The sequence below is a fragment of the Silene latifolia genome, chromosome 1 (assembly GCF_048544455.1).
Source record: "Silene latifolia isolate original U9 population chromosome 1, ASM4854445v1, whole genome shotgun sequence".
NCBI classification, from domain to species: domain Eukaryota; kingdom Viridiplantae; phylum Streptophyta; class Magnoliopsida; order Caryophyllales; family Caryophyllaceae; genus Silene; species Silene latifolia.
This window is the reverse complement of record NC_133526.1, coordinates 133,298,717-133,323,316: the sequence shown is the minus strand read 5'-3', so window position 1 is coordinate 133,323,316 and position 24,600 is coordinate 133,298,717. Positions and strand designations below refer to the sequence as shown.

Below are 24,600 nucleotides of genomic sequence, written 5' to 3'. Positions count from 1 at the left end.
GCCATAAATTGAAATGTCGGGGTGGATTAAATATCAGCATAACACAAACAACTTAACTACGATAATATGACAACTTGCTTCGGCTGAAATACAGATATATTGTACAAATTTTACCCAAAATGCACCCTGCTCAAGCACTAGAGACTGGCATATTATTGCCCCAATTGAGCAATGTCACTCTTACGGTCTTACCTGAATTAAAATTGCGGCCTTTCTCCGTTTTCTGAAAAGAAGCTCACTACGAGCAGCCATCCCACGCATGCCTCTCTGAATAGAAACAGCAGAGGAGCAGAATGCTAAATAAGATTTCCTCGCGAGATACTTCCGTGACTCCTTTTGAATTCGTACAGAAGCTCTTTCTTTCTTTTTGTGCTCAAAGAGACACCTGGCCACCTCTCCTGAAACAAACAGAAAGAAAAACCTGAATTCCAGTTAACATGGGATTGAAATTCAATCATTTTGATGATTACATTTTAACTTTGAACAAGCAAGAAGTTTTTGTTGAGCAAATGAAGAAAATACAGAAATACTGCTGGACTTCTCAGAAAAAAGACCATAAAGAATATACAAAATTGTTTGCTCTAAGATCCAAGACAAAATAAATTACTCCATATCAATAACCCCACACATCTCGTGAAACTTTCACACAAACAAAGTCTTCCACATCCCTATCCATCAGCTTCAAAAATTTCCCATTCAAAATAATACTCCCTCCATTCAAATCAATTCTATATGTTTGATTAAAATATAACTCTCATATATTTCATAAATGTATAGAAATGATTGGAATTGAGGGAGTATATTTTAAAGGGCATAGCAGAAAACATTGGGCTACATAAGCAGAAACAGCTTTACCTCTAGTATAAGCTTGAATAGTTATAGCAGACAGCCGCATTTGCCCAAACCATCTGTGGTAGAAAAAGGTTCGCACTTGTTTCTGAATGACAGTGGCTGATCGTCCTAATACCTCATTTCTGAGAGCATCTAACTCCGCCATCTGCCCCGCTCTTAGAAAGACCTTAGTTTTACCAATCTGCAACATTATTGGAATGACTCTTCCATCACTTTTTTAATTAAGGGAGTGCATAAAATAGATCTAATATTCAAAAAATTGAACGCTGATTTAGTTGTTGACAGGTCAAATTGAAAAGCTGATGGTGGAAATGTAATATCACCTGATCATAGTACCATACTGCTAACATTGAGAAATGAGACTATGAAATGCATCATAAGCTATTCCTGACAGTTTAATATGTTTATCTTAAGTAAATATATTCAACGGGTGATCAGTAATGCTAAAGACTAAAGATAGTATCCTTTCGGAGATTGACAGTGTACAACTGAATGAATGGAACTTCAGGTGTACAAAATTAAACGAGACTTCTCATTTCTCTTTCTCATGACCACTGTACATGTATATAGTAAATACAGTGCATTTCAATAGAATGCATTGTCCACCAAATCATATGTAACGAACTAGATTCACCTACTCCCTTAGCTTCATCTATGAGAGACTACTTTTTTTCCAATGTGAGATGAATCATTATCAAATGACAAAAAAAAGGCATGAAAATTGTTTGCTTGTATTGAGCCTACAAAACTACCACTTCATCACCAAATTCAATCTAACAATCCTTTCATTAACTGCATACCTGATAACCTTTGAGTTGCACTTTCTCTAAAATCTTCCTACATGCAGTGACATCATCACGACTGCAAATAAGTGGGCCAAAGAGAGAAAAGTTAGCATGTGACAAAATGGCTTTACGAGAGCAAAACAATAAAGCCCAAAAAATATTAGGGTTATTTAATATGAATACTACAACCTATTCAAGTGCTTCTCAAATTACTCTAAACTTTGATTTAACTAGTAATATATCCAACTATTACACCACTCGTCTTTTATTAGAATTGCCTCTTTTTTCACCTAGTGTAGCAGGTAAAACAAACATGGGACCCACAACTTCATCTTCCTCTACCCAAATTTTCCTTATTACTCCTCCTTATTCTGCCGAACTTCCTCTTTGTTCAATTTTTTTTTTAATAACCAACTCTCCTTTAATACATCTGATTAATTAAATCATAGTTCATATTTACAGCATTCCAATTATAATTGATTTTTTTATACTAAACTCTCCACAAAATATGTTGTAAACCCTTATTCCAATTATAATGTAAATCCCATTGTTTACATCATCCTCAACCACCATTTACTATGGCCACCCATATTTCGCCGCCATCTTCACTCGTCGACCACCATTCTTCAGCTTCACATCCTTTACTCCACCGTTTTGTCGATAAAACAGAGGTCACTTTCCTACCACCGCCTTTGCGAGTCCGCGATTGTGACCTCCTACATCCTCAAACAGCCCTGCTTCTTTGTCGTCGTCAGGTACCCCTCCACCAACAATTAATTTCAATTTCGACAACCCCAGATCCCCAAATCGATTTAGGGGTAAATATAAATTTGGGGCTTGTGGGTCGTGGGTGGTGTCATAATTATGACTTTCGAGAGGTGGGCTAAGGCGGTCCGTGATTTGCGCGTAAGTGGATATGGGTGGACGATGGCGGGTGTGGTGTTGGTGTTGGTGGTCTGTTGATGATAATGGTAGGGCTAGGTGTGGCATGGATACTTAAGGATAATAAGTGGAATTACTTGCTAAACCGGTAGCAGGTTACCCAAGTATAATATGAGAAGAGGGAGCTAATACTTTATTTTATTGTTAGTTAAATTGAAGCTCAGAGTATTTTGAGAAGGGAGGCAATAGGTTGTAGTATTTATATTAAATAACCCAAAATATTATTTGCCCCCGAAGGCTCCCGGCTAAGGCAGGTTGGGTGAAATCGGATGTGTGCATCCTTACTACCATATTGAAACACATAGAGGCTATTTTTGAATAACTTTTGACAAAAAATGGAGAAAAATTAGACAATGACTGCATTCTAGCCATAAGAAGCGCATACAGCTTATTGAGTCATTTTGCTTTATTCCATCATACACCAATGGCAAATGATAGTAATTGTATGTCTCAAATCTCAATTAGATACGTTAAAATAAATAGAATACAAACAAACAAGGAAAAAAGGATGCAGTGACATAACAGAAAACTAACAAGCTTCATATTCTAAATTATACCTCCCATTTAAGACTTCTGGAGCAAGGATGCGACAACGATTAATAAAATCAAGAAATGGCCTCCTCGTGGGAAATCCAGCACAGCTAATCCTTATAGCCTCCATGACTCCCTAGAGAAAATACAGCAGTAGTCAATACTCGATAGCTTGGAACATGAAAAATATATACAATATGAACATATTGAAATCGCAGGCTTGAGAAGATTATTTAACATCTAACAGAAACTTACCCCACAACGAAGCTGCTGTAGAATATTACCGTTCTCAAAAATTGCAGGCTTGAGAAGATTATTTGGCTTTATGCAACGAATATAGTGAGGCTCAGTTGAACTTAGCGTCTCTAGCAAAGCTTGCAATTGTTGCTGGATAAACACGAAGAACAAGTGTTATGGCTGATGGACCAAACATAAGGGGTTATTAAATATTGAAACAAATAGACCCGCGTTCCCAACGTATGAATTCCCACCTACATACACACAAACACACAAATAATCAAACTCTAACGAACCTTAAAACCTGTGCCAATGGAGGAAAACTTCGAAGACTTAGAGGTCTCCTCAGGCAAAGGTGGAAACAAGCTAGCCACAAAGGCACACTTCGAAGCACCTAGGAGCTCTTGATGCTCAGCAACAACATAGTCTTTGTTCTTATCTAGGAAAAGCTCAGTCTGATAAGTCACCTGCATCATAAATTATTGAAAAAAATTGGTAAGGGCACCAGAAAATCATCTGTAGGAGAAGAGATCCTAAAATATGTGGCAACACACAATGACCCACCTCACCAGCATAATGAGATATAGTGAAATCAGTGCGCGACAATTTTGGTTTGCTGAAGCGTTTATGGTTGCTAAATGTCTGGTATAGCTTTTCAGCAAATGTCTCATGTGTTGATCTAGGGAACATACTGCATATGGAAATGGCACAATCTCAGCCAGGAATACAAATTATTATGAAATATATCAATATGGTTCTTTATGAATGAAACAGATTACTGTCTATTATTAATTGATACGAGTATTTTTTTTTTTTTTTTTACAAGTAAAACAATCTGAAAACTTGAAGATGTGATCACTTACCAAGCTTCATCCAGAAGAGCAATGATACCACCTGGTTTCTGTGTTATCACATATTCTCAATTAGGAAATATGAACATATGTTTTGGATACATCTTGATAAAGAGGGACTGATAAGGAAAAAAAAAAACAAAGAGCCTTTCAGCATGAAAAGAGAAACACTAACCAAGAACGAGTTTAGGTAGTATCCAAGTTAGTTTTATGTTCTTTCTTTTTATGTAGCTTAGCTTATTTGAACTTCTCTCAGCAAAATAATGGGAAAGATGTATATGGATAAATAAAAGAATGCAGATAGGATATAAGCCACAAGCAATCATGGAGCCAGAAAAAAACGATTAACTACGAGAGAGGTGAATTTAAACAACTTTTTTCTAGCAGGCTTATTTCCTTGCTTTTTTTGTCCAGAAGTAGCAGCCTCAAGAAATAGATAGTGTTCATATTTTCTATAAAAAGCAAGTAATTCCTATCTAAAGGGAAAAAAATAATACTCAGAGTGATTGCAAGTCGTATCAAAGCACAGCTCAGAAGGTATATTGATTATACAGGAAACACGTAGTTCGATGATATATTGCTATGGTTGAAACAATTGAGCAGCAATTCTGCCTTACTAGGAGATCAGTCAACAAAGAGAAACATCATATGCCAACCTTTTCTATTAGATCGAGGACATCTTGATTATCAACGAACTCTATGTAGCTCCAATCAATCTCTTCTCTTGTGTACTCTTCTTGTTCCATTTTGAAAACATGCTGCCAAAAATCATCAAATGCAGATATAAAATCAGAGGTTCCTCGCCCATGGATATTTTACGAGGAGAAAGACAAATGTTAGAAAACCTGGTTAAAATGCTGTTGCAACTTCTCATTTGTTAAATTAATACAGAACTGCTCAAAGCTGCAAAACAGTAGAAGTTGAACATTACACCCTAAGGAACCGACTTCAAACGAAAAATAAGTAGTCAAAAGTAGCACTAAGATATTTTGAAAACAATGATACACTGGTACTTATCCCACCAAGACCAACATGCTCGCTATGACAAGACCAACGGCCTATAAGTCTTTAAGAGTTAGGTTTGTCCTTTAGTTCTAAAAGACAGAGGCGACAAGGAAGCTTTGCGACAAGGCGCAAGGCATGAGACGAAGACCCGCACCTTAAATATGTGAGGCGCACTGTTTTTGAAAACAAATAAGTATTTTCAAATAAAATTTTGTAAGTCAATAACTATCTGAAGAATTTAAAGAGGACTATCATATGAGTAAAAGTAATGGATAATGAGGCAACGAGAAGGGCACAATATATTTATTTATTTATTTTTCAAAAGAACTACAAGAAAAAGAAAATATGGAAATTGCATGTATGCTTGCTTTCTTAAATGCGCCTTATCTACAAGGCGCACCGAGACGCTTTGGCTAGAGCCTCGCTGAGCATAGAGTTTTCGTGCACCTTTATAAACTAAGGTTTGTGCAAGTCAAAAGACTCATTGTTCAGAAGTTTCATTAACTTTGTCGTCATAGTATTGAGCTATCTAATATTTGCTTGTAAAAAATAGAGTTTTTTGTAAGGGAGTACCTAAGATTTAAACTCGTTGGCACGAAGGTACCTAACTTTATTTTTTTTTTTCCCAAAGGTACCTATATGGAGGTTCCTTTTCCTCGTCATCTTTTTGGTGTACTTATATGGAACAGAAGTCCCACATTTAGACGACATTCATCCTTTTGAATATGTTTCGCGTCTTACATAGTTGTGAGGGATATCTCTGTGGTAAGGCTAAGGCTATCGGTGATTCTTGGGGATTCTAATTTCGTAAAAAAGAGCATAGTCCAGTACTACTTTGATGTTTTGCCTCTTTTTAACATCATAAAAACCATTTCAGCGTAAAAATCAAGAGCGTACCGGGAAGCACCTGTTTGTCTTGAATGTCTCAAAACCATAAATGTCAAGAACCCCAATCAGAGATTTTGAATCGGGATCCTGACCAATCGAGCGGTTTATATTGTTCACAAGCCTGGAAACAAAAGGATATTTCAGTTATCGTTTCATCAAGAAATTAGGCTAACGTAAAATGATGTCCCTGCATTGTATTTAAATTGTCATGTTTGACTACAAGAGCATTACTGAGTGCCTCCCATAAGTTTGGGATGGAGGTAGTAGAGCTTAGTGTCGCGTGTTGATGAGGGTTGGAGACGTACCAATCAAATAACCTGGAGTAAACAGTTTTGGCCAAGGCATCCCTATTGACAGAAGCAGCAACAGGATCCAAATTCTTGGTAATGGATTCACCACGAGTGACAATGACTCGTTTACAAAAGGAATCTTCAAGGGCTTTCTCGTCACACCTAAAGAGATAGAGTTAAAATTGCAGTTAAAGCGATAGCATAAACAAACATGTGGATGGATACAGAAAAAAAAAAAAAAAAAAAAAAAAAAAAAAAAAGCAAACTCACATAAAGAGTTCAGATGCAGTTTTAAGATGAAAAACGGACTTTTCATCTTTGGGTTCAGAAGAATCTGGCTCACTCCCTTTTTTAAACTCAATGTTGCCTATATGAAGAATAGCAGCAACAACTCTGAAAATGGCATCCTGCTCGTCAGGGGCGATACCGACAACATCCATGGCCCTTCTAGTTGCTAAATACTCTTTGGCATCATCAATAGCATCAACTTGATAACAATTTGATTGATTAAGATAATGGAAATTCCTTGGGTTGTCCAGCTTAAACCTCTCAAAATCCTAACAAACAATACAATTAAATCAAGGAACATCATCATAACAACTATTACTCCAAATCATCACAACCCGGAAGAAGTGAAAACTCAACTAACATAGTAACATACATACATACATACAAAATGAATAAATATAAAACCAACCCCAATTGAAGCAACAGTTTATAAACCCCATGAACCGCCATTGAAAACGCCCCTGGGGACTGCTGATGGATGGTAGAGGGTGGTGACTGCTGACTGGTAGTAGGGAATCGTATATCAGGGGTGTCGTGGGTATTAAACCGTACTCGCCTCATTAACAACAGCAGAGAGAAATTTTTACATCATACTCGAGTAGGATAACAAAGATATTTGACGAGCCCATTTTCTCTCCATTTCCTAAAAAGAAATGGAGAGACAAGTTCTATTAATGGTTCGAATTGCATTTAGATAACATCTAACGGTTCTCAATTTAGACATAAAGATAAAGGAAAGTGAGGATGAAAGAAAAAATTATTATTTAGGGGGTGTTTGGTTCACCAAATATAGGTATGAGGTATGGGTTTGGAATGAACCAAACCCATACCATGTGTTTGGTTGACAAAATTGAAGGTTTCATACTCATACCTCAAACCCATGAGGTATGGGTTTCTCATACCCATGGAGGGGGGTGGGTATGAGATTGATACCCATGGTATCAAATTACAAATATTAAAAAGTAATAAAAACCATTGTAAAAAAATCATTTTATATATTTATTTGATTAAATTTTCTCTACATGATTTAATAGTATAAAAATTATTATTAAAAATATTGTATTTTGAAGAATTTTTAACTTTGATTGATTTCTAACCCCATACCCCCAAAAATTGAACCAAACACAAGGTATGAGGTATCAAGTTCCAACCCGATACCACTCAGGTTTGATTCCCGATTCCAAACCCATACCCACGCTTGAACCAAACACCCCCTTAAGACGGCCTCTTTTCTTTTCAACATTAATATTATTATTCTTATTGTTATCATTATTATTATATTAATTTATTTACTATTGTTATTATTACTGTATTATATTAATATACTACTTTGAAAGCCGTACTTCGTACGGGTTAATGACCTTGATTATTTTAAAACTAAGTTATATAAAATTATTGAATAGGTGTTTCGAAAAAATGAAATATCTTAATCTCTTATGGTCTCTTAATACGTACTTGTTTCTAAGCATTAAGTAGCCTCTAAAGCTTTGTTATCTCGAATTCTAGCAAAATTTATTAAATATTAATCATCATAAGTGTAAGCCAATCGGGGCGCTTTCATAGCCCTTATGATTAATATAAAGATATGTGTTTCGAAGTTCAAATCCGGGTCACATAATTCTAAAAAAAATAAAATATCCTAATCCCTTATGGTCTCTTGATACGTACTTGATTCTAAGCATTAAGTAGCCTCTAAAGCTTTGTTATCTCGAATTCTAGCAAAATTTATTAACTACTAATCATCATAAGTGTAATCCAATGGGGGCGCTTTGATAACCCTTATGAGTAATACAAAGACATGTATGAAATTAATGAATAGTTTACATTTGCTATATTTTGGTAGGGAGAATAAAGCAAATGTAAACTATTGATTGGGACAGAGGGAGTATATATTTTGTTTGAACCATATACCTACCCTTCAAATATGGACAATTTACTTACACATGCATTCTTATAAGTTAGTCATTTCAATTTTTTTTGTTCAATTAATAAGACCGTCTTACATAATAATAATAATAATAATAATAATAATAATAATAATAATAATAATAATAATAATAATAATAATAATAATAATAAAAATAATAATAATTAATCTTCTAATTACTGATACATAGAGTTCATTTTTATGTTCTTTCTTTCACAAAGCACATGTAATGTATACTCCTATGATCATCTTATTGCTATAATTCCAGCGTAAAGGCGTAAAAGATAAATACGTCTATGTTTTTTGCCACTATAAGCAAACATAAGTACAATTTAGTGACAACAAAATTATAGTTTGTTAAATTTTAATTTTAACCGTTAATAATAGAAACTCTTAAGAGCTCTCTTTCACACTAGTTAAGTGACTCAAAAGATTTTGGGTTGATTCCCAACTTTCAAGGATGGCTTCTATTTATAATCATAAGATCGTCCTACCTTATGCATGTTAATCTTTCAATATAGGACAAATCTACTATTTATACGTAGTATATTCACAACACCTCAATTATTTTTCAATGTGGGACAAATAACATACTAATAAATACACCATCTTTTTCACACCTAGCTCGACATCCCACCCGAATTCCGAAATACGGACAATTGCTACGCATTATATCTAATAGTAGTTATATTTAATATTTAATAATATGAGCAAATACTATATGTTAATATTCATACATTCAACATCCAATCCGATTAATAATGAGCAAATAATAACAAATTAATCTTATCTAGAGTCTAAAGTTTTTCGAACGTATATAGGTAACATTTGTGCAATTTTATCTTATTGCTAACAAACTAATCTTATCTAAAGTCCAAAGTTTTTCTTACGTATAAAATTAACATTTTTTCTTATAAATATTAAGTAGTTTTTAAGGGTTGAACTCTCTAGATGAAAAAAATGTTAAAACTTGAAAAATTAACAGTATGTAACGTTACTTTTAAAGTCTCTTATATAATAAGAATACTACTCATGTATGTTCGTTATTTAAAAATTCAGCTTAAAAATTAAAAACTAATTAACTTATTGCTAAACTACTAAATTTGAGTAGAAAAGGAGATGATATAACAATATATAATTATATAATTGTGAAACCACCAAAATCAAAAGTATAGTACAAATAAATTTCACTATTGTGGGGGTAATAATACAAACTCTTATAAGAGCTATCTAAGACAATATTTAAAAGACTCAAAAGATTTTGGGTTGATATTTAAGTTCCAAGGATGACTCATAATTTATAATCATAGGATCACCCCACATTATGTTAATCTTTCGATGTGAGACAATTCTACTATTTATAATAATAGGATCAGCACACCTTATGATAATCTTTCGATATGGGACAATTCTACTATTTATAATAGGATGACCACACCTTATGGTAATTTTCCGATGTGGGACAATTCTACTATTTATACGTAGTATGTTCACCACATCTTATTATTTTACAATGTGTGACATATAATATACTAAGAATTACATCATCTTTTTCGCACCTAGTTCGACATCCAACTCAATTTAATAACGTTTTGTTCTTTGGATTTTCCCCCCTGTATGAACTCTTTTTGTAAGTCTTTTAATTTAAGTACATATTTAAACAAAAAACGGTTGAAGATGGATAATTCCGTCTTAAATAAAATTTCGTGGATAATAAAATACAAATAAATTTGGTATTAAGACTACATAAGCTGCTATGGCCTATGGATTTTTTAGGAAAATGTTTTTGTAGCATTTTATTATAAGTGTGTTGGCAGTTCCTAAAGCTAATATGGTAGCTGAACCTTGAGCTCTTTGCTATACTTGAATTTCTTCAACTGTTGTCCGCTTAATTGTTTGACTAATATTCAGTTAATTGGTCTCATTGTAATGAAATCATACCTAACTCATTTTTATATTCTCATTCTCATTAAATTGAATTAATCAATATTAATCGCTTTTAAGAGTTATTAATTATGGAAATCATGCATACTTATTGTTACATTTGTTAGTTAGTCTTATCGGTAGGGCTAGCAATGGGTGGGATATGGATGGGGTGGAGCCATATCCATTCCATATCCATATCCATTTAGTTTATGGTCATCTATATCCCACCCTCATCCATTTAATATTTTTTCATCCATCCATATCCATATCCACCGGGTGAAGCGGGTGGAGCGGGTACCCGTTGGATATTTTCACAGCTTATAAAATTTAAAGATAATATATCATAAAACAATTGTGACGATAAAATTAAAAGGTATACATATTCAAGTAACAATATGTGTTAGCAAATAGCAACCCAGTAAATATCCAACAACAAAGTGTCTTTGCAAAACAAGTGACTATACAAATACGCCACACCAACTACAAAGAAACCACTAACGCATTATATTATTGATTAAACTAACAAAAGTAAGTTACTTGGATTAGTGAAAATAACAATATCCACATAAACACAAGTTTTAATTTTCCTAAATAACAGTATGATATTAAAATTAAGTAAAATTTCTAATAAAAAAAAATATATTTTTGAGAGAAATCATTAATGACCTAAATAATTATTAACTTAATAAAAAATTAATTATAAATATTAATTTCGGATATCCACAGGGTGGTTAAGCGGGTGAAAGACGATAATCCATATCCATCCATAGGGTAAGGGTGGGACTGCCATCTCTACTTATCGGTGTTCGATTGTTAGATTAAAGTATAATATAATTAGATAATTGAATCAAGAAAATCAAGGTCACTTGTATCAATTTAACTGTTAAAGCACAACAAATGTAACATATAAGACAACTGTAACATATAAGAGCTCTTTAAGACAATACTTAAGAGACTCGAAATATTTTGGGTTGATATTTATGTTCAAAGGATGACTCATATATATAATCATAGGATCATCACACCTTATGTTCGATGTGGGATAATTCTATTATTTATATTTGGATGACCCCACCTTATGGTAATTTTTCGATGTGAGACGATTTTACTATTTATACGGAGTATGTTCATCACACTTATATTATTTTTCAATGCGTGACATATAACATACTAAGAAGCACGTCTTCTATTTCTCACCTAGTTCAACATCATATATTGTCTATTAATAATCGTACTTTTTTTTTCTTTTTTGTGTGCAAATGATATGAAATTCATACTCTAATAATTTCATTTTTTTTATCCCAAATCTAACTATATAATTTTTTTACGATAGCTTTTTATCAAATGAAATGTAAAATATTTTTATATAAAAATTATAAACATGACTTGGATATATAATATATGAAATATATACTATAATAATTAAAAAATATCCACTTTATTTTTTATATCATATTGTGGAGATATGATACAAACTTTTAAGATCTCTTTAAGATAATACTTAAGAGACTCAAAAGATTTGGGTTAATATCTAAGTTTCAAGGATGCCTCCTATTTATAATCATAGGATTAACCCAATTTGTTAATCTTTCGATGTGGGACAATTCTATTATTTATACGTAGTATATTCTCCACACCTACATTAACTTTCAATGTGGGACATATAATGTATTAAGAACTAAGAGGTACAGTACTATCTTTAGTATGTGCAAATGATAAAATTTTATACTCTATTGATAGCATTTTTTTCACGAATCTAATTATATTATTTTCATAATTTTTTTAACAATACTTTGTTGTCAAATGAAATGGAAAAATATTTATATAAAAATTGGAAATATCACTTGAATATAATTTAGGAAATATATATATATTATAATAATTAGAAGTTTCTCCACTTTATATTTTACATCAAAAATTATTATTTATGATACTTTCCTAAATTGATTTTTGATGATGTGGACGCTCTAGAATCGCTCGAAAAAAACCTCTTTTATAAATATATATATATATATATATATTTTTATTTATTATTATTATTATTATTATTTATATTATATTTATATTTAATATATTTATTTATTATTATATTATTATGATTAATGGCAATATTGCTACTATTATTATACTTATTATTTTATTAATATATTCATTATTATTAATATTATTAATAACATATTTATTATTATTATTATATTATTATTATATTTATAAATGATTACATTAGACTTATTATTGTTATTAATTTTTATTATTATTTACAATATTTGTATTATTAATTATATTATACTTAATATATTTATTTTTTAGTTATTATTATTATTATATTATATTATTAATAATAATGTTATCATTTATATTACTAATATATTATTATCATTATTTTATTATTATTACTACTACTATTACTGTATTTATTATTATATTACTATTTTATTTTTTATATATCTTATATTATTATTATTATTATTATTATTATATTATATTACTATTATTATTATTGATAATGAATAATATTATTATAATATTTATTATTATTATCATAATCTTTTTACTCCCTTCAATTTTCTATCATCTTCCCTCTTTACTTTTTCACACTGTTTAATTATCTTTCATCTTTCCTTTTTTGGTAAGTTTTATTCATTCTCTATTATTTTCTCTCTCATAAAAAATCAACAATTTCTACTACTTTATTCATTATTTTTTCTTTATTATTGTTTCTTTCCTATAAACTTTACAACTTACACTATTAAATTAATTCTTTCCATTCTTTCTTCCCCTTTCTTATTTTTTGCGCCCAAAAGAAAGGGGAAGATAATAGGAACTTGGAGGGAGTATTATTACTTCAGTTCACTTCAGCTCAGATCAGTTCAACTCTATTAAGTTTAGTTAAGTTCAACTCCATTAAGTTCAGTTCAGTTCAGACAATTTCAGTCCAAAAGACCAGGGCTTAGTCTATTTCACAGAGGTGTTCAAATGCGTGCTTCGGCCGAACATGGGCCGAGCTCATGTTTAATTTTTGGCCCACAAACAAGCGGGTTAGCGGGTTTGGGACGGGTTAGTGGGCTGGGCCTTTGTATTTTTATTAAAATGTCTTGTCCGTACCCGCTTTTTAGCGGGCGGGATGGGCCGGGTTCAATGAACGGGACGACCCATGAACAACTCTACTAGTATACTACCTAGACCTATGAAATTCTAAACCGACTAAAAAACCGAACCCGTTTTTTTATGGTCAAGACCCAACAAATTTGACCCGACAACCCGTTCGACCGAAACCCGAAATGACACGTTATTTTAGGGTCGAAATCCGACCCTAAATGGGTCGATCCGTTAGTTCAAAGGTAAATCTAGAGTTTTTTCAAAACATTAATAGTTATATATTATATTTGAAATAATGTATTTTTTACTTAAACTTACAAACACGGCACCAAAATTAAAAAAAATCAATTTTATCTAACTTTTGTAACATTTAATAATAAAATAATTGTCATTTCTTATAATTATGTCAATATAATTAATATACACACTAAATATAATTAAAATATTGATTTTAAATATGTCTACTTTTTTAAGAAAATATCTTTTTGATTAAAAAACGCCATTAGAAATTATTTTTTCTCGTGTTCATACCCTTACCAACCCGTCCCGCATGACCCGACCGTATCCTGACCACGACTTTGGACCCGACCTGTTTGATAGGTCTAATACTACCCATTGTTATGCCTATTTATAAAGATTCTTATAAAGTTCTTGCTGAAAATATTAAATTATAATCATAAGATATGATTCTTTTTTTAATTTATAGTAATTAGGGAGCGTTTGGTTAGGAACTTAGAGGTCTAATAAGAAATGGGAAGAGAATGAAAGGTAATTACTCCCTTAATTGTTATTTGTTTACCCCCATTTTCCCAATCCCTTCCCCCCTTTCTTTATCCCCAAACTCTTCTACATTGATTTACCTCAACCCCCCCTCGCCCTCCCCAGATAACTCATTCCCTTTCTCAACTAATCCAACCAACCACCCAATTTCTTGCTAGCCACCAACATCCACCCCCACTTGCCGCCACCGACCCCTAACATGCAGCCGATACCGACAACATCCCTCATTATAGGCGCCCTCACCGGAACTTTGTCGGACAGACCACCACACTCCTCCACGAATAGCTTTAAATTTAATCAACCACCATACACATTACACCACCTATAAAAAACCCTTAACTCTCAAAATCCTTTCCCTCACCCTAAAAAAAACACTAAATCTTGGTATTTTCCGGGGTGGGGAGATGATTTTGAGAGTTAAGGTGGTTTTTTATGGGTTTGGGTTTGGGTTGGTGCTTATAGGAATGGCGATGAGTATTACAGTCGAGGACGGGATTGTCAGCAAGGTTAACTTGGGATATGAAGGATGGCGCTGACGATGGGAGTAGTGTCGTCGACTTCAAGAGTGTGTGGTGGCATCGACGATTGGTTGTTATGGCTATTGGTAATGCGCAGGTAGCCGTGATTAGTGGTGAACGAGGTGGTAGGTGGTTGTGTTCAGTGGCGGCTCTAGGATTTGGACACAGAGGGTACGAAGAATAAATTATGAAAGAACCATCAAGTTAGTTGGACGGATTTAAAATTTCGACGACGAAAGTTGCAATTATAACATTCTTCAATGTGAAAGTATTTTTTTACCATAGCTAAAGTAAAAATTTATAATTGCTTACGGTGAAAAACAAAAATCATTTAGATTATTATTAATGAAAATTTGTAAATTTTTGCTCTTTAATGAGGTGTTACTATAGTATTAGATTATAATAACCGAAACCTAAGGAAAAATGTAGTCCACAAACCACTATTATTATATTGATTTAAATTACATTATTTTGAATAGAAAATATTTTACAATGATTCAATATTATGCTATCAAATAAAATTGGGACAAAAGAAGCACAAAGATACTACTGGGCTTCATTCCTAGAAAAGATCATATCCAACTTGTATTGCCATTTCAAAAATGAGGGAAAATAATTGGTTGTCACAGGAGTAGAACCCCTGACCTCTCGCATGAAAAGACCACACCTTACCACCGAACTCAAGTTAAAGTACTGCTATGCTTCTGCACAAAATAACTCTATTTCGGATTTAGATGGGGTGTAGGTAAACCCCATGCACCCCCTTTAATCGCCCTTGGTTGTGATTAGGAAATAGGAATGGAAGGGGTTAGGATGATTCTCTAATAAGTGTAACCAAATAAGAAGGTATATTTTGGGGAAATTCCTTTCCTTTTCTTTCAACTCCCTTTCTTAATTTCATTATATTTCCCTTTGACAAACCAAACATCCCCTTACGCTAAATTTTTACTAATGAACCGTTGAGTCAAATGATAAAATTTATTATGTTAAACGGTTTTACATAATTTGTATCATTAACCCATGTATTACTTTACATAATTTGGCCCATAAAAATAACTTCTACTACTTACCATGTTTTGGTGAGAAGAGTACTTCGTCAAAAGGTAGTTTGTGGTCCTGTGAATGGTTGTACAATGCCTTATTGTAGAACGATTTTATAAGAGATTGACTCATAAAATGAGGGTTTTTCAAGTTAATAGGTAAAAAAATGGCTACGATATGCGTTTGAATTTCGATGTGTTAGGACAAGTATGATTTTGGAAACTTTTACCCGCCATGCATGTTGGGGCGAGTATGCATATAAGCTTTGCTTGGTGGGTATGAGTCCAACATTCCACCTTCGTCCCGTCTCAATAATATCCGTTAATAAGATCAACTTTTCTTAGACTTACTACAAAATTAATACTCTCGTTTTATCATTCATTCATTCATTCATTCATTCATTCATTCATTCATTCATTCATTCATTCATGCATTCATTCATTCATTCATTTTAAAACCAATTAGAAGTAAGAGAACTACTTCATACCTCTTTTGGTGCAGCACACAACATATAGAAACAATGGTAATTTCTTTCCGGATCAGACACTTGGCAAACTCGAGATCTTTCCAATAAATAAGTTCGAATAGCAGCTCCTGAGATCCTCCCTCTTTGATCAAATTGTATTTCCACAAACTTGCCAAAACGACTGCCATTAATTATATATTTGTAAACTCAAGTTCAAATTGACAAATTTTTATTTATAAGTATGATATTAAATTAACTAATGGAAATAAAAATTGTGACGTTTATATACAAAAAGAATATAATATAGCTAACGTTCATTTACAAAAAAAAAACATCATATGGACAAACAACAACCTAGAGAAAAGGCTCCATAAATGTGACTTATACATAGTGTGTGTGTGTGTGTGTGTGTGTGTGTGTGTGTGTGTGTGTGTGTGTGTGTGTGTGTGTGTGTGTGTGTGTGTGTGTGTGTGTGTGTGTGTGTGTGTGTGTGTGTGTGTGTGTGTGTGTGTGTGTGAGAGAGAGAGAGAGAGAGAGAGAGAGAGAGAGAGAGAGAGAGAGCCGTGTTCCCAAACTATTGTTAATAATTCTATCTATAAAAGTAAAGTTACTTATAATTCAGGTGAAACATATATGCTCCAAAACCATAGTGAGTATTTATAATTCAAGGTACTATTAATAGAACAATCAATAATGAGTGTTAATATTAGAGAAGTAGATGTCACCTTGAGTTATTATTTCTCACAGTCTTGGCATTACCAAATCCTTCCAAAACTGGGTTGGACTGCGACATAAGATTATTGTTATTTCATATTAACATAAAAGAAACTTTCCTGTCAAATCACATAAAATTTTTATTTTCATTTACATTGTATAAGAAAAGTGAAATATTCAAGTTAATCAAAATATTTCTATGATGGTGTAGTTGTGTTAGGACAGAGATAATTTCACTAAAATAAATTCAAAGACGTATTCTTAATACGTCCCTTTCAATACCTCACCACAAAATTTTACAAAATCATATGACTCGGCAATTAAGAGTGATCAATGATGACTATCCAATTTTAAGTGTACAAAGTTGAAATATTTTGTCTAATAAATATATTTGTCTCAAAGGGCAAAGAAACTGCCTAATTATTCAATAAAAAGGCAAATATGAACTCTTATTCAATTAAGAAGATATTCAAAGGCCATAAGTATTTTACAAAATTGCAGGGTGTCAGTTTAACAAGAATTACGAAATTTTTTATATAAAAGCTAATTTAAAAGAAAAAAATAAGATGAAGAATTGCATCACAATTAGGACACGTCGTCGTCGTATCCTCATCTTGTTATTCGTTTAAAAGATGCAAAGAAGGACTTTCATATACAAAAAGATACAAACAGAGTGAAACCCATTCGCAAAATAGGAGTAAAAGACTAAGCTTTCAAAGTATTATGAAAATTTGTCAATTAAGCGAACAATAGATAAATCCTTATGAAAATGTGACACTTGACACGCAATATATTCATTATGAACAATATTAAACACAAAAACGTGAAAAGACTAAGATAAAGGATTTCATGCCCCATACGAATAAAAAAAACATAATTGTGTTAGAGATAGGACTTCATGCCCACTCAAGTAATTAGATCAGCATGAACTCGATTTTTAGGCTAGGTTATGTTTGAGGTATTTAGACACGAATGCGATGCATGTAACTCATTTATTTAAATATGTTGTAATCATATTGACTTATCTAAAATCTCTACAACTGAATTACAAAAAAACAAATAGTATATGTTATTTAGGCATAGATTTTGAATTATTTTTTTGGTGATTTTAAATTTAAATTAATTAGTCAAACGAGTAAGTTAAACATATTGATTGGACAAAGATTGAAATGTATAGAAGGGTTAGATAAGTCAACTTGGGTTATGCGTCATGTACACGTTGCAAAAAAAAAAAAAGGTCGCATTTATAGCCTTACTGGTGACACGAATATGAACCTACATACCTTGACTTGTTGTCAAATCTAATTTAGGTATAACTTTGAATACGACAGGTTATTCATGTATGACTATCATGAAAGCATGAAAATTATGTCAATCGACTACTACTTCACAATATAAGAAACACATTTAGGTAGTGAGTCATTTGGCATTATCTAAATTTTGTTAACGTAGATAAAAACACAAAACTAAGATGAGGGCAAATAAAAAGTGCCCTCTATAAATCCACTATGCTTATTCACAAAATAGAAATAGAAAAACATTAATAACATACTATCTCACACCTCAAGAACTTTTTGTTCCACTGAGCGTCCGTCTGTATCGGATCGTCCACCCATATATGCAAGATATTGCATAAGACTTTTAGTACTTTCTGTTTTACCAGCTCCACTTTCTCCACTTACCAAAATTGCTTGACTTATACCCTCATTGATCATCAATCTACATTAAAAACTGTAATCAATAACATTGTCTTGAAATAAAATACCGAGTAACCAATTTCAAGAGAGACAACTTAAAAAATGCTACCTATATGCGGAATCAGCAATTGCAAAAGGATGTGGGCTCAGATCACCTAAAGCGGCTCCTTTGTACTTCTCCATCATATTACCATCATATAAATGAGGTAGTCTTTGAAAGGGATTCACAGCGATCAATATGTTTCCCGTATAAGTCTGCAAAGATGCTCAAGTTATTAACTTTTTTGAAGAACAATGTTATAATTTTAGTTAGTTCATTTAATTTACACAAAGACTTTTAATTGACACAAAGACTTATCTAAATCCATATTATGCATGGTTCAAACACGTTTGTGTAGAAAAAGTGCATCATACACACACTTAGATATGAATTCGAAATAGGGTGAAGATAAAAACATTAAGGCTCAGATCACGTACTTCACATCGCACTTCACATATAAATGCAAGTATTAAATCATCAACGTAATTACTTTTTGACATACGGACTTTACTCTTTTTTCACATACACTTTGTTATTAACTTTCCATATAATAACCCCATAACCTCAAACATAATCAAATTAACCCTTACTTCAACAATGAATTTTAATTCACTAATCAATGAAGTAATTTATTTTTCTGTCAATTTTTAATGTTATTTGTTGCAATTTTAATCAATTATTAAAGAATGTTTTTTGTTGTTAATCACAACTGTTGAAATTAAGGCTTAGAAGATAATTGATATTGGGGGGAGGGGGGGTTGATGCGTGGTGGGTGGATATCAACATAGAGACGCAAAAGCAATAAGAACATATGCAAAGAACATAATTGCAATAAGTACAATAAGAATATAAGACACCAAATCACTTATCCACACAAAATATTCTAAACAACGGATTATGCCATAAAACCACGACAACCCTTTGTGGGGGAGATGAAAAAAAGGTGAGTGGTTGTTGATAGGTGGGTGGATGAGTTGTACTAGGTTTTGAGTGAGGGATATGAGAAAAAATGACAAAGGTAAAATTGTATGTGAAAGAGTGAACATTTATGTGAAAAAGCAAAACTCATCATCAAACATATGCTCTATATAGTTATTATTGAGTAAGAACCATCTAATAGAAAAATGCGCTTCAAACTAGGTGCACATGTCTTGGTATGTCCATCCATCATCACACAAATATGCACAATAAAAGAATAGAAATAAGGGAATTTGTTTATGATTCTTACATAAATTTCATTGACATCAAATCGACGTTTCAGGTTATCCAAAACCCCAGGCTCGTGTAAATAGGCTAACTTTGTCATATCATCCACGCCAGAAGGAGGCGCTTCAGGATCCTTTGGGTGGACCTTAGACGTATTAGCAGCAACCTGCAAGCGAAATATTAACATTGAATAATTAATGGATATAAATAAAGAATAATCTAACATAATTACTAGAATTAAATAGGAAACCGCGAATGAACTAAAAAACACGTTCTAGCAATAAGGTAATATGGACAACTCTTGTAGAAGTGACATGCGAATTAATGATTTTAAATTTTGAGATAAAACAACAAGGTAGATAACAAGTGGTCAATGCTTAAATTATATGTGAGGCATTATTTTATAAAAGGAACAATACTGATAATTCATTCAATTTACAAACAGATAAAAATATTCCAAACTTCAACTTATATCTAGGCAAGAGAACTTGTAGTACATTCTAAAGGTCACTTGCGACCATATGTCACCCGGAAAAGTCATAGTTTATGATCACAAACATATTAGTAAGTTTATTTGTAAGAATAAGCTTTAACTATATAAGTGTAATCCCTTAAATTATCCGTTCCAGTCCCATTTCCATAAACATATTATGCTTAAGAATAAAAAAAACTCGTAGTAAAAATTACTTCCACTATGAGTACTATCAAAACACATAACTCAAAATAAGTTCAAAAGTACTTATTTTTCCTTATACTATTCACAATTTATCCAAAGCTGATAATCAAAGAAAAAATTTCAATTGTTTTCTTTAAACTATTCATCAATGGTATTTGAATGATTGGTTAATTGCAAATGTTCACCAATTCATGGATTATACAACCAGTTGTATATGTTGTACGGTGTAGAATATGAGCTTTGTGATAAAGTATTCGAGTTTTATGTTAAAGAATATGAGCTTTATTAGAAAGTATTGAGCTCATACATTTACACATTAAAAACATGAACTTGAATTAGCTCATAAAGAATACATATAAGCTCGGATTTTTATACCTTGGTTGTACAATACTTATGGTACAACTAGATGTATAATCCTATTTGTGAATGTTCACAAACAGTACGTACTAGGTGAAAGACAACATAAAATATAAAATTGTGTAAGTTATCAGTAAAATGTGAGTTGCAATTTAAGAAAATTTAGTTTAACTATATATTGGAATAAAAAAAGCTATTGAGGCTTATCTTACAAATATCTAGCCAGTTACACCAATTTCCTCACACAACGAGATTTGTTGGACATTGCAAAGGTCGTAATAACATTATCTATTAAATGATAGAATTGTAGATAATACTTGATAATAATATAATACAATTAAATATTAATCCTATCTTATAAAATATTATGTACGTATCTCATTTGAGCTACCAAGGACAAGTTTTTAGGAGTCTTATCACATTATGTAAACCTCTTTTTCTAACAAACAAAGTTATATTAAGAAAGCGGGTTCGACAAGACCTCTTAGTGAATCACAAATTGATTCAAGTGTATTATATCACGACGCTTACTGGAAAAAAATATACTCCTTATACAGTTTCTTTATCAAATAACATATCTAGGATTTGCGTATTTGTATCAAATAAGGCAACCATGCGCATAAGTGTCCCTGTCCTTCTAAACCTAGTTGTTTGTAGAAAAATGCAACAAATAAAGCTTCTACGAACAAAGTAAATTCAACATTACATCTAACAATTTCATTCATTTCCTACACAAATTTTTTAACAGTCACATAAAATTAACTAATGACTTTCCTTGAATTCGAATGCTACATTAATTGTGTTAATGACTTTCTACACACACAAAGGTTGAAGTGCATTTTTTTTAAAAAAAAGTCATTACACAATAAGTATGATTTAAACATTATAGACAATAATGAAAAGAACTTACGATATTGCCATTTGTACAATTAATAGTGAGTTCATCTCCATTAACTTGAGTTACAATGCCATCCAACCAAGCTTCATCAGGATCCTCCACCCAAACAAGCGATCCCACCGCATAACTTACTGTCGCAACCTGTACAACACATTTCATAAAAAAAAAAATCATTAATCCCGAGCTCTATATTTCATTATCACAAGAAATTTCACTAATAACACGTGAATGCAAGTCAAAATCATCGTATAAAGTACAATACATATGATATTCGGCCATATATTCGACGTATACATATAACACATAACATGTATAAAAAAAACAACCCTCGTGAAAGAAGCTATCATCTAATTCAATCATCATTGATTAAAAATTCATACCATTGCTTGAAACTGCAAAATCTCATTAAAATTCTTCAAAGAAATTCATCGAAGAGGTCAAGATCCACGCTGAATGAAAAAACCATGTAATATTGACAATTTTCATTGAGGAAGAATTTAAAAATGTGATGAGATAAAAAAAAAGAAAACCCTAGATTTAAGATTTAATTAATTTGGGGATCAGTCACTAAAAGTTTAAAAAAATTAATGAATGTGGAAAAATAAAGGGGTTTTGTTGGGTGACAAATGATTCGTCTCCGAGAGAGAAAAAAAAGAAAAAAAAAAGGAAGTTGTATGTAAGAGTATGTATAACCATAACAGAACATCCTCCTTTTGTTTTCTCTCTCTTACAAAAAATGTTCTTTATGGTTACAAAGTTAAAATTAGAATCTTCAAAGTAAGAAATGAACTTCTCTCTACAAAGAGGAAGTCTTTAATTGACCCATGTGTCTGGAACAAATTTGTATTTGTTTTCTCCAAGTCATATATGAAGCTTATTCCCACTAATGTTTTTGACAGTGTGCAACATTAATACAAGATTTTGCCAGATATATATATATATATATATATATATATATATATATAATTTATTGATTCATTATTATTTGTAGCAATATTATTATTTTTAATTCTATTTCATGGAAAAAAATATATGTAATATTTTATTTTATTTTATATATATGAGCATATATCAACCATTTTCACACATCTTAATTTTTATTTTTCTCTATACTTACTCTTAATTATCTAAATATAATCAAATTTATTTATTTTATTCTTATAATCTCATCTTTTATATATAAATTATTCGTAATAGAGGAGAATCCAAGAATTTATTTTTGGGCTGAAATTTGTCAATAAATTGTGTGTGTGTGTGTGTGTGTGTGTGTGTGTGTGTGTGTGTGTGTGTGTGTGTGTGTGTGTGTGTGTGTGTGTGTGTGTGTGTGTGTGTGTGTGTGTGTGTGTGTGTGTGTGTGTGTGTGTGTGTGTGTGTGTGTGTGTGTGTGAATTGAAATTATCTGAATTAAACTGAACTAGACTGAATTTAGTGAATTCGAACTCGAACCGATCTAAACTGAACTGAACTCAACTCATTTGAACTGCAATAATAATAATAATAATAATAATAATAATAATAATAATAATAAAGAGTTGTGTTTAAAGAGAAGCTTTCTCTCTCTAGGAAAAGACGATCTCCATTTTCGCTCGTTTTTCTAGCTCGCATGGCTCGCGGAAGAGGTCGCCTTTCCAAAGGGAGACCACCATTGGATAGCTTGTCTCAATCCGCTTATTCTCATACCACTTTCGTTGATAATTCTGGCCAATCCTCAGAGAATTGTCAAACCCAGGTGAATTCTCCTCGTTCCCCTGTTCTCCTCAGTGATTTTGTTGATACTGCGGTTCATAATTCTGCGCGTAAATCACGCTCTTCTCCTAGTCGTTCTTCGACTTTAGTGGTTAATACTTCTACTATTAATCCGAATTCCGCCATTGTTGCTAATAATTTGAGCTCTATTGTGGACTCCTCTGTTATTGCGGCTGATACGGCTGTTTCAGCTAGTGCTGCTGTTACTGACCCACCTATTGTCATTGAACCTGCTGTAGTTGCTAATGATACCCCTAATTCCGAGGAACCAGTTGCTACATCTAAACCAAACTTAGGATTTGGGGAAAATAACCCTAGAAAATGGAATGATGTTGTTAAAGGGCCAAGTCAATTGGGCATGTCCTTATTCTTTAATGAACATAGCAAGAACTCTACTGAAATTGAGGTCAATCTAGAGGATTTTAAAGGGGAATTGGACTATTGGCAGTATACTTTAATGAGGAACTTTCTTGGGTCTAAACCTAACCTCAAACAAGTTCAAGATTTTGCCCAGAAAGCTTGGAAGCAGATTGCTTCTCCTGTTGTCCAATACTACAGGAAGGGGTGGTTTAGCTTCAGATTCACCACTCAAGAAGATATGAATAATGTGCTTAGGGAGGGTCCTTGGAAACTGGGATCAAGCTCACTCATTCTGAAGCAATGGTACCCAAATTTCTCTATGGAAATGGATAAGGTATCCACTATTCCTATCTGGGTCTTGTTTCCTGACTTGGAGCCCTTCCTCTGGTCTGAATCTGTGTTAAGTAAGATGGCCAGCAAGATTGGTAAACCTCTGTTTGCTGATCTTAACACCACTTGTAAGACCAAGCTGTCCTTTGC

At 32.4% G+C, this 24,600-nt stretch overlaps 1 protein-coding gene across 2 annotated transcripts in view; it reads right to left on the bottom strand.

Annotated features, from left to right (window-relative positions):
• LOC141609382 (myosin-6-like) overlaps positions 1–22,412 on the bottom strand; it is a 35,794-nt gene extending 13,382 nt beyond the window's left edge. The window contains exons 1-20 of one of the 2 annotated variants that reach the window (XM_074428451.1): positions 22,395–22,412; positions 22,027–22,155; positions 20,106–20,249; positions 18,947–19,092; positions 18,703–18,859; positions 17,152–17,210; positions 16,448–16,607; positions 6,652–6,938; positions 6,397–6,543; positions 6,111–6,212; positions 5,044–5,101; positions 4,855–4,956; positions 4,211–4,248; positions 3,912–4,038; positions 3,644–3,814; positions 3,366–3,497; positions 3,137–3,246; positions 1,653–1,713; positions 856–1,033; positions 193–398 (exon numbers count right to left, since the gene is read on the bottom strand). In XM_074428451.1, coding sequence (XP_074284552.1) covers positions 193–398; positions 856–1,033; positions 1,653–1,713; positions 3,137–3,246; positions 3,366–3,497; positions 3,644–3,814; positions 3,912–4,038; positions 4,211–4,248; positions 4,855–4,956; positions 5,044–5,101; positions 6,111–6,212; positions 6,397–6,543; positions 6,652–6,938; positions 16,448–16,607; positions 17,152–17,210; positions 18,703–18,859; positions 18,947–19,092; positions 20,106–20,249; positions 22,027–22,155; positions 22,395–22,397 — 2,517 coding nt within the window. In that variant the 5' untranslated portion in view covers positions 22,398–22,412. Of the gene's footprint in view, positions 1–192; positions 399–855; positions 1,034–1,652; positions 1,714–3,136; positions 3,247–3,365; positions 3,498–3,643; positions 3,815–3,911; positions 4,039–4,210; positions 4,249–4,854; positions 4,957–5,043; positions 5,102–6,110; positions 6,213–6,396; positions 6,544–6,651; positions 6,939–7,078; positions 7,285–16,447; positions 16,608–17,151; positions 17,211–18,702; positions 18,860–18,946; positions 19,093–20,105; positions 20,250–22,026; positions 22,156–22,394 lie in introns of those variants that run through there. The other variant, XM_074428458.1, reaches the window with a different exon arrangement.
• Between the last annotated feature and the right edge of the window lie 2,188 nt (positions 22,413–24,600).